The sequence below is a fragment of the Mustela nigripes genome, chromosome 1 (genome assembly GCF_022355385.1).
Source record: "Mustela nigripes isolate SB6536 chromosome 1, MUSNIG.SB6536, whole genome shotgun sequence".
Lineage (NCBI taxonomy): Eukaryota > Metazoa > Chordata > Mammalia > Carnivora > Mustelidae > Mustela > Mustela nigripes.
The window spans coordinates 89,438,245-89,448,974 of record NC_081557.1 but is presented as its reverse complement, the minus strand read 5'-3'; the positions used below and the strand labels follow the sequence as shown (position 1 = coordinate 89,448,974).

The window sequence follows — 10,730 nt, the reverse complement described above, 5'->3', positions numbered from 1 at the left end:
GAGACTGAGCACAGGGCAGGACAAGAGTGCTACAGGGGGTGGAAAAGTCCCAAGTGTCCCCTAGGGGACTCCTGAGGAAGGAGGAGACGAGAGAAAGAACCCCTTCCTCATCAGCCTTGGAAAGGGAAACAGGATGTCAGGACAGCCCTCCCTTACTCTGCTCCCCAGAACAAGCCGCTGCTGCTCCTTGAAGCTGTACAACCCAGAGGGTTGTGGTGGGAGCCAGGCTTACTTGGCCACGGTCAAGTTAGGGATGGGCGGGGAGACTTCATTTCAGGCAGGTATGCCTCTTCCTGAACCCGTTTCCAAGGACCAGCTTCAGTGGTGCCAGCAGCCAGGGAGGGAGGTGTTCCTCCCCGGGGCCCTTTCCTCCTTCCCCTGCTGCCTAGTCCAGGCCCTCAGTCCTGCTCTGGGTCGGGGAGGGGGTTGCTGGGAGAAGGCACCGCCCTCGCCCCATCCTATATGTGCCTTATTTGCTGAGGGTGGGGTCCCCAGGTCGTATACCTTTTCTCCTCACTTTCAAATAGCCTAAAATAAGGCTGTTTTTTGAAGGGTGCTTTTCTAATCTTCCTTGGGAATGACTAGCACCCCCCAGCCTGCCTTTCGCCTGCCATGAGGGGGATCTGGACCCCGTTGTCACCACAGACTACCCTGCCTGGTCTTGCGGCACGGGATGGGAATTACGATTCCCTGAGCCTTTGGGTTGATGCCACACTCAGGCAAAGCCCATGCCCCCTCCTTCCAAGCGACTCCCCCCCCACCCCGCCCACCATCCTCCCCACCCCCTCGCTGTCAGGTAGCTCCAATGCCAACCCTGCAGTCACTTCTCTGGCGAGGGTCTCAGGGGTCCATGTACCTCGAAATCCCTTGAGAGCTCAGCTCATTAAATACCTGTTCAGGGTCAGCTATTTGAGAAATGCCCAGATAAGGCTTTACTTTCCTCAAGACGCCTTTGTCCACTTGTGAAAACACTCAGGGGAGGTACTAGGTACCAGATCTACGACCAACACTTATTTCTCTGGTGTTTCCGAGCTGATGAAGTGACTTTGTATCCGTTAGCTCGTCTGCTCCTGGTAGCGATCCTGGGACACTTTAGGAATGTGGCTCAGCAATAAAATTATGTGACTTGCCCAAGGTCAGACAGCTGCTTCGAGCGCCGTTGGGATCCAACCCTCAACCTTCTGACTCCACATACCTACTAACCCTAATGGACTTATCAGACTGGCCCCCTGGGACCCCAGAGAGCACAGCTCACCCGTGGGGTGGGGAGAGGGGGAGCAGTATGAGGTGGGCAGCACCCCCGAGGCCAGTCCCGCAGTAGCAAGCCCTGAACATATGGGGGTGTGCCCACCGGTCCCCCATGACTGGAGTCGGCAAGAACAGGCTCCTGCTTGCTCCCTTTGACCACGGTGAGGAGGGCTCAGATGGGAGGCCAGGACCCTGGGTCTCACTGGAACCTCTTCAACACAAAGAAGCCACAGGTGGCGCCAGGCACCCCCGGGCAGGATCACCCCAACCTGGGCTGGGCCTTGCTGTATGTTCTTTGGGTTTTCTTCAGGCTCCTTTCTCTGCAAACTCAAGGTAAGTTCTGTCCTAGAACCTGGATAAGGTGGGTTTTACCACCGAGGAGTCTGGCAAAAAAACGGGACAAGGACCCCTCCTAAGAAGTAAAACTCGAGGGTAACAGTCCCTGTGAGAATGAGGGTAACAGCCTCATCCGAGTTGTGTGCATTCGGGGGTGGGCTGCCCCCCCTCACCAGCCCCTAGTTCCTCATCTGCAAAGAGGCGGCTGCCTCGCTGGCCATCAGCCTGTCCTTGCTGGCTGGCATTCTGCCTCAGATCGTCAGGCCTGTGGCTGCCGGTGCCCAAATTGTCCGTGACTTGCTCCTCCAAGCCATGCTGTAGAGAAATGCTAAAAACGGAATGCCGCAAAACCCAATATTTGGTAGAGACTGACAGACTCCCCTCCAGCCGGGGCTGTCCCAACTTACACCCTCACCAGCAAGTGCACGAGAGGCCCATTTCCCCACATTCCTGCTGCAGCAGTCGGGGTTCTCTAGAGAAAGAGAACCACTAGGATACACAGAGGGAGAGATTTATAGTAAGAAATTAGCTCATGTGATTGTGGGATCTAGAAAGTCCAAAATGCCAGCAGTTTATGCAAAAGTGGATGTTGCCATCTTGAGTCAGAAATCTGCAGGGCAGGTCAACTGTCTGGAAATTCAGACAGCATTTATGTTACAGTCTGAAGCCGAATTCCTTCTTGGGAAAACCTCGCTTTTTGCTCTTAAGGCTTTCCACTGATTGGATGAGGCCAACCACATTCTTGAGAGCGATCTCTCTAAAGCCAACCGATTGTAGTTGTCAATCACATCCACAAAAATACCTTCACAGCAGCACCTAGATTCGTGTTAGACCATGGTTTAGCCAAACTGACATGCGGAATGAACCATCACACCGGCTATCACTTGATCTTACCACATGGTGTTGGCCACTTAGACCTTGAAAAATGTTAAATAAAGAATTCTGGGGTCTCCTCTCAGATCTCCACTATTGACTGAAGCCAGGTAGCAGATAACGGCCCTGCGGATTGTTCCGGTTGCCCCCCCACCCCATTCATTCCCTACCCTCTTCTGTTCTGCTCTGTGCCCCAGGACACCAACCTGCGGATGGGCCTCACCTGGGCCCCTTTACCCCGTGCACGGCTAGTGAGAAGCCCCGGAGATCAGAGGGCAGGACGAGAGGGATTTCCAGGGATATATCCCTGCTCCTTCCTGCTTCTGGAACACACCTCCGCACTGGCTTCCTTGCTCCAAGCTCCAGACCTCCTTGGGCTCCTAAACCACGATTTCCTCCTGCCTCTTCAGTCCCAGCCTCTCAGAATCCCAACTCCCTGGTTCCCTTCATCCTGCTCGTGCCTCCATGAATAAGAAGCACCTTCGTTAAAGGCTGTCCTCCATGTTGCACTGACTCTGTTTCCCACAGAGACCCTTACTGCTGACCACGGCACTCCCTGCTGGAGACCCAGAAGAAGGGACTGTGGGATGGAAGAAAGCGAAAGGGAGGTAGAGGAGCACACAGACTCATGTGGCAGGGACTGGGGCATCCCTTCTTGGGGAAGAGCCCAGCTTCAGGGGACTTTAGGGGGAGTGAGGGAAGGAAGGCAGGTCACAAGCCACCTCAGGCTCCAGGCCCAGGGGGTGTGGTGTCCACCTCCCCGGTGGTGACTGGCTGCCCACCCTCAGGGCCCCGCAGCAGGCCCCCGGAACACCCCTCCATGTTTCAGTTAGAGGACGTGGTCCAGTATCAGGAACTTGCGTTCCCTGTTCCCCACTCCACAAGCATCACCAGCTTGGGAACCTCCTGAGGACGGGGACGGTGTCTGGCCTGCATTATGTTTCCAGCCCCTAGCTTAACCCACAGTGCCAGTGGGTACTCAATACACACTCCGAATGGATGAACGGGGGAATGGCCCCTGACCTTCTATGCATTGAGGTGTGGGATTGCATGTAGCTCGGGAGCCCCAGAGGGCACCGTGGGAGTGGGGCATTTTAACCAGCAGAGCTGTCCAGCGACAGGATGGCCACCAGACAAGGCCAGGACTCCTGTCACTGCATTGATGGGGCTAAGGCTGGCTGACTCAAACTGGGGTTCCCCGGCAGTCTGACCTCCGGTGGGAGCACAGGCCAAAGACCCAACCGCATGCTGAAACCGAGATTCAGTATCTCCCACCTGCCTGGAACTGGGGCCCTCACCTGAAGTCCCCCAGCCACGGAGGGCATTCAGGACACCACAGCCCTGAGAGCTCTCCAGTCTGGCGGTAAGGACGCTCAAGCCAAGGTCACACGCGCCCCATCACCGCAAGAGGGCGCGCTGGCCTTAGACTTGCCCCGAGCGTGCGGGAGCTCCCGGAGGCTTACCTGGTCTGAGGTAGACCGGCAGAGTCTGGAAAGGACCAAGGCGGGGTTCTGTGGAAGGGGTCATTGCAGGGGCAGACCCAGGCCCAATGCAGTCCCCAAGACCAGAATAGCTCATTGCAAGACAATTGTTATGCTGTTTTAAAATCAAATCCGTATGATTACTATATTTCAGAACCTTCAAGTGCAAGTGGGCTGTGAGTTTGTGAGCTCCTCCCTTTAGAGGTGAGTGAAGGCTGGCCATAGGGGTGGGGAGAGCATGTCTCCGGCTGGGGACTCAGCATTGGGGATATGGTGGCAGGGAATAGCTCAGGGTCCTGACTCCCTTGTCCTCTCTGGTCCCCTCCCCAGAAACAGTGGCTTTATCCTGGTTCCCAGAGCACCTCTCACTCTGTCACCTAACACTACCCCCCTGCCCAGCCCCGTCCGGCAATACTACTCCTGGCAATGGAGCCATCAGATTGCCTCTGAGCTGTGATTTTAAAAGAGGCCTGCAAGTTCTTCTTGGCCTCTACTACCTTCCATCTGCTCTTTTGGGAAACCTGAGCTGGGATCATTCCATTCCCTGTGGTTGCCTCAAGGCAGGGAGCTGACCCCCACCCTGTACCCCCACGCTCTGGGCCCTGCAGCCCATCTGGCAGACAGAAGGAGCTAGAAGGGACTTGTTGTTTGGTGGCCTTCCAGGACGCCTGGCTCTCCACCCTTCTCCCAGCCCTGACAACTCAATCCAGCTGACATGACAGGAAATGAGAGTGAGCAACAGGGCCCACAGCCAAGAAGGCCACTTCTCTTTGTCAAGGCGGAGAAGGGGACCGGGGGCTCACCTCCCTCCCCAAAACACCTTCTCTCAATGGGAGACAGTGCATCCAGCAATGTGTCTGAAAGGGGAGGCTGGCTCCTGGAGACTTCTGTTCTGGAAGCAGAAGCAGCGGAGGGCATGCTCAAGTAGAAATGGGGCCTCAAGAGCTAGTGACTTCCGAGAGGATCAAATGTCACTCCAGGAAGACCAGGAGGACCTGGGATAGAGTCAGCGTTGATCACAGTTTGGGGACTACATGATCCTGGAGTAAAGTTTTGGCTACTCTCTGGAAATTGTCCTCCAGCTGTTGAGAAAGGGTGGGGGTGAGCGAAGCAGGGAGCCCTCATTTGCATTTCATTTGCATTTCATTTGCATGCACCTCTTTTGATGTCCAAAGGCAATGAAATTTCCTGTCCTTGCTTCTTTTTCCCTTTCTTTCTCTGTTCGTTTTCTAACCTCCAGGCAACATCCTACCTCTCTTCTTTTCCCCACAGCTTTTCCTCTCCCAAGCCAAACAAAGAACAGGGAGTATTAGGTCCAGAGGGTCCAGAGGGTTGGCACTTTCCCCTTCCCCAGGATCTCCCATCTGCCCAGAACTCAAAAGCTGGTTTCATGGAAATTCTGAGTTCTGGGAATGAGGGAGGGTTAAAAAGGTCTTTGCACTCCCATCCAGTTCATCTCACTGAAATGATCAAGCAAGTCCGAGAGGGAAGGAAGAGAGATTGCTCAGCTTTGCCCATTGCCCCATATTTGCCTGCCACAAACCCACCCATCCTGCTAAGACTCTGGAGGACCAGATGAAGGAGGAGCAGAGGGAACGGGAGGGTCTCAGCTCTGCGGTGACTTGTCCACTTGCTCAGGAACCCTGGGCAAGTTCCACCGTCCCCGCCCTCTGCGGCCCTGGGTTCCTCCTATGAATGATAGTCTAGATTCCTTTCACCTGGAATGACAGAAGAGAAGGGGAGGCTCCAGCACAGACCCTGGACGGTAGGATTAAAAGTGCTAGCTTTAAGGGCACCTGGATGGCTCAGTGGGTTAAGCACCCAACTTCAGCACAAGTCATGTTCCCCGGGGTGAGTCTGAGCCCCCTCCCTCCTCAACAGGGAGCCTACTTCTCCCTCTCCTATCCACTTGTGCTCTCTCTAGCTATTTCTGTCACTATCTCTGTCTCTGTCTCTCTCTCTCTCAAGTAAATAAATAAATTTTTTAAAAATGAAAAAAATAAAAGTGCCAGCTTCAGAGTCAAGCAGACCTGTTCTAAACCCTAACTCTGCCATCTACTAGCTGCATTAATTTCCCTGACCATCAGCTATAAAAGGTGTCTCAAAGTCGTGTCTTCCTTCTAAAGGTGTGCTCAGTAAATAAGAAGGTGCGTGCCCGGCGCACTGCACCTCTTTTGGCAGGTAGGAAACACTCGATATTTATTGAATGAATGAGTCCAGGGATGAAGGTGAGGTAATGTCTGTCACCCTCTCCCCACCCCCACCCCCTCACCCTCCCCTCCTCCCACCCGGTCTGGAATCCAAAGCTGTTCTTCCAACTGTGAACCTTCAAGGTCCCACCTCTGCCTCTATGGTTTGCCATCCACAAGAGCTTCGCCCCACCTCATCCCCAAGGCACCAGAACCCCAGCCTGCTTGAGCTAGAAAGTCCTTGGAAGCCATAAGTCACATGCCACCACTGCCGCACCCCCACCCCGCCCCAACCCTCGGGCTTCTAGAAAACCAAAGCCCAGAGAAGAAAGGTATTCTGCACATGAAAAGAGAAACAGCAGGTCCCAGATGTGGTGGTCAGAGACTCAGACCTTCGTGTACATAGCCACACAGATGTTATGCAAATGGAGATCACGAGCACACGGGGGTATATAAACTATGGGCAGGCATGTCTCTAGCTTGATGGCAGGCGAAATACCATTGTAGATAAGAAAGGGACCTCAGGAAAGGAGCCAGACCCGGAATAGAGGAGGGAAGGGAAAGGAGGGAGAAGAGGAGGGAAAGAAAGGACAGGTTCGATGTGTCCTGACAGGGGTCCCTGGGCTCAGGAGGTCTCCGAGAAGCCTTTCCTGATCTCTTCCCTCAGCCAAAGAATCAGGAAGAAAGTCCTCCTCTCTCTTGCCAAGAGGGGAAGAAGAGAAGGGGATGTGACTGGGGGAGGGTGGTTTGTATGAACCTGAACCGGTACTTACTGGGCAGCTCCTACCCCTCCACCACCTCTGTGGCACCCACAGAGTCCTCCCGAAGCCTGTGTGTCCCTGTACTGTGCTCCGTGCTGGGGCGGGGCCGGGGTGGGGGGCGTAGCCAGGGGAGGGGGCGGGAAGCCAATTAGTTAAGGACCTGGAGGGAGAACAAGAAAAGCCCCACAGAACCTGCCACAAGGACTATGAAGCACACTGAAGTGTTATGCTAATTTAGTCCAAGATCAGATCACTTCCAAGTTCAGAATGGAGGGGGCATTTGAACTGTGCTAAGGAGTAGTAGGCAGTGTTTCAGATCAGGAGCCCTGGTTCTTACTGGCTGTGCAACCCTGGGCAAGTTCCACTCTCTAAACCTCATCTTATCCACCTGTTAAATGGAAGTAATAAGAGTCCCATTTACAAGTTGTTATGAGGACTAGACAAGATCGGAAGCCTTTAAAGTGTTGGTTAGCACAGTGCCTGGCACAGAGCGGAAAGCTCAGTAAATGCTGGATATTATAAGTGGGGTCATTGGGGTGGGCGTGGGTAATGTATCAGATGGAAAGAGCGCCATGAACAAGGCAGAGAGTCAGAAAAGCTCAGGACCTGCTCTGTGAGCAGGAAAGGGTCCTTGAGATGACGATGAATGTAGGTTGGTAAGGACACCTATCTGAAAGGAGGGCAAGGTCCTGTGCTCCTGTCAGCCCATGGCTCTCTGCGCTTACAGACAGGTGGTCCCTTGGCCTTGGCACCACTTCCTGGGACCTAAAGAACGGAGGAGAAGAGTCAGGAGAACTGAGATGATGAGTCTTTGCTGGGTGCTGCAAAGAGCACTGGAGGGAGAGTCCAGAGAACTGACTGAGTCAGGCTCCGGCACTAGGAAATGGTATGCCTTTGGCAAGTCCCTTCCCAGCTCTGCAGATGAGGCAGGGGGCTGTCCCCACAATCCCTGACCCTGGTAAATAATGTTCACATCATCTTCTCAGAGAGTCTGAGCCACTTGGGACCTGGAGGACAGGCAGGAGACAATGTCTTCACCTGGAAAATGGGATAATACGCTGGGCCCCATCTAGTTCCTAGGATATGGGGGGCTGGGGGGGTTCAGCCACCGGCTAAACTGCATGTGGATAGATTCGGTTAGGACGAGCACCCGCTCCTTTTCACAGATGAGTAAACTGAGTGCAGGAAGGTGAAAAGCTTTGGCTCTTGTCACACAGCTCCTAAGCCGTGGCTAGAGAGCAAAGCCAAATTCTTTCCAGAACACCCCCACGGCTTTTCTAAACACTCTGTGACTCCTTGCACTTCTTACCCTTTGGGAGTCTGTCCAGAGAGCAGCTCAGGCCCCAGCTTGATAGTCCATCAAGGGTTCCTAAAAAGGGCAAGCTGGACCAGGAGTCTGGGGTGCTGTGGGCGCGGGTCGGGAGAGGCTGCGGGGCCAGGTTAGGGCAGACAGGTGTTCCGCAGGGTCGGCGGGACCGCCCCCGCAGCAGCCCGTGTCCCCCTCCCCAGGTCCCCAGCTCCGCGTATGCAAATCACTGGTTTGCATGGGCCCGGGGCCAGGCGCGGGGGCCTTGCCAGGGGGCGTGGCCGGCGGCCCCCGCCCCGCGCCGCGTGCTCACCTGGGGAGTGTGGCAATCCTGGCCGTGCAGAGCGCTGCCCGGGCGGGAGCAGCGGAGCGCGCGACAGCGGCGGCGACGGCCCCGGCAGCGGCTTCCACGGCGGCGGCGGCGGCGGCCGGGGGCGGGAGGAAGGAGACCCTGGCTTTCCAGGGGGCCCGGCTGGGGCAGTCGCGAGGGGCCTGGGGGGGGCGCTGGCTTTGGCCCCGGCTGGGGCAGGATGGTGAATCTGGAACCCATGCACACAGGTGAGGGGCGGAGGGAGTGAGCGCTGACAGGTGACAGAGAAGGGGCGAAGGGGGGCGAAGGAGGCGAGGGAGAGGGGCGCCGTTCTGGTGGGGGGGGGTCTTCTTCCCCAGCGACCAGGAGAGGGCAGTGTGGATAGCGGGTCACCCAGGGGCCAGCGATGTGGGTAGGTGGATGTCGGGGGGACCCTGGAAAAGAATGGAGGTGGGGACTAGGGGGTTGAAGGGTGGGAGGTTTCTGAAGCCTCGGATCTGGAGAGTGGCAGACTGTGTGGGACTTGGGCATGCGGAGCTGTTGCAGTCTGGCTGAAGTTGCTCTGTTCACTGATCGCAGAAGGGTGGCTCGCTCACTCAGCCAGGGGTGTGGACCTGGGAGTGCATAAGTGAGGAAAATACTTGTATCCACATGTTACGTGTTTTGTGTCTCGGTCCTTTATGTGAAGTGGAGGCAGAGTGGGCATTTGTAAGGTGTAGTGGGGCTCTAGGAGAAGCAAGTGGGACCTGGCAATTGCAGAGACACACCTGGGGCAGGTGCAGTGTATTGATTAGGGCTTGTGGAAACGTGTGTCCCTGTGTATCAGAGGTGAGTCTACTGTCCTCATGTGTGTGGGGCAGGGGGGCGGTGGAGCAGACCCCATGTGTGAATGAATGCCTACCCATAGGCTCTGTGGTTTTTGGCAGTACTGTAGGCTTCGTGCTGGGGAATCCGTGTGCAGGTGTGGGTCAGGAGCTCTGCGGAACCCTGAAGGAGGAGCAGCCAGACACATGGACCCGTGAGACTATGGGATAGGTGCTTCCATTTCTGTGTCTCAGAGAGGGTGGTGAGAGGTATACTCTCTGCGTTCCATGTCCCATGGATTCAGGTACTAAACCGCCCTTTCTTCAGGGGAAAGAAGCTAGGGGATGCTTTTCCAGGAGTCCATTGCCCCTGTGTGAATGGTGTGTGGGCATGGCGTGAACCAAGTCCCCTCCACTCACCCTGCTGGTCCTTCCTTCCACAGCAGGTTAGGACAGGAGCTGCTAATCCTGAACGGTCACGCTTGGTGTTAGGGTGGGCCTCCTAGACGTCTGAGGGTTTGAGTGGAGAACAGACACAAGGTGTAGAAGGCTACAACTGATTTGGCCATTTCAAAGGAGCAAGTTGCTTCTCAGAGTGGGAGGGTAGCACCACATAACTTTTATTTAGGATCCTATTTTATTAGGATTTAGGGCTGTTGATGGGAATTTTGTACCTGGACTCCTTTCTGGAAGAGGAGGGAGGAAGAGTGAGGAGAGACAGTTTTCCTGATCCACCCCAAGGAACAGAGGCATCTGGAGGCTTTGGCCCTTCCTGGGGGAAAACAGGCAGCAGCAGGTGCATGGGGAGCCCCAGGGTCTCCAGTTCCCCAAACACGGTCCTGATAGGGCTGAATGACAGTCAGGCTCACAGAGAGGTGTTGACTCTGTATGGATCTCCAGGTGCCAGGACATGCCAGAAAGGGCCAAGGGAGGCCAAAGGAAGCATCCTACTGGGTGTCATCCAATATCTGGAGAAAGTCTGTTTCCAAACCCTGTGGCACCAGCATGGAGCTGGGCGTTCCTGGGGGCTGTTCCCCTGCTCTCCCCACTTCACTTCCCATCAAGAAGGCCTAGGCTGGAGGGGGAGCAAGACCTCAGAAAAGTGGGCCCTCGGCAGGAAGTTCTTTAGGGACAAGATCAGAGACTTCCTAGGGGGTTTCCACTTCATTGTCTATGGGAGGCTCCCACTCTGGGGGAAGTGGGAGGAGGTGGGACAGCTGAGACCCAGCAGGGAAATGCCTAGGGGCTGAGAGGATCTGGCAGAGAGGAGAGCATCCCCCCACACCCCGGCCTTGTAGGAAACTCCAGGCTGACACCTCCCTCACCGTCTCCTGGAGACAGGGGCTGTGAACGCAAAAGGGGAGATTGAGCTAAACCTAAGGGAGGGTTCCCATCTACCTTGGGTGGGTTACCTGACTCACTC

At 55.5% G+C, this 10,730-nt stretch overlaps 1 protein-coding gene across 1 annotated transcript in view; it reads left to right on the top strand.

The window, feature by feature from the left end:
* Positions 1-8,644: 8,644 nt before the first annotated feature.
* Positions 8,645-10,730, top strand: part of POU2F3 (POU class 2 homeobox 3) — a 76,673-nt gene continuing 74,587 nt past the window's right edge. Inside the window, exon 1 of the mRNA XM_059415369.1 lies at positions 8,645-8,752. Coding sequence (XP_059271352.1) covers positions 8,725-8,752 — 28 coding nt within the window. The 5' untranslated portion in view covers positions 8,645-8,724. The remainder of the gene's footprint in view (positions 8,753-10,730) is intronic.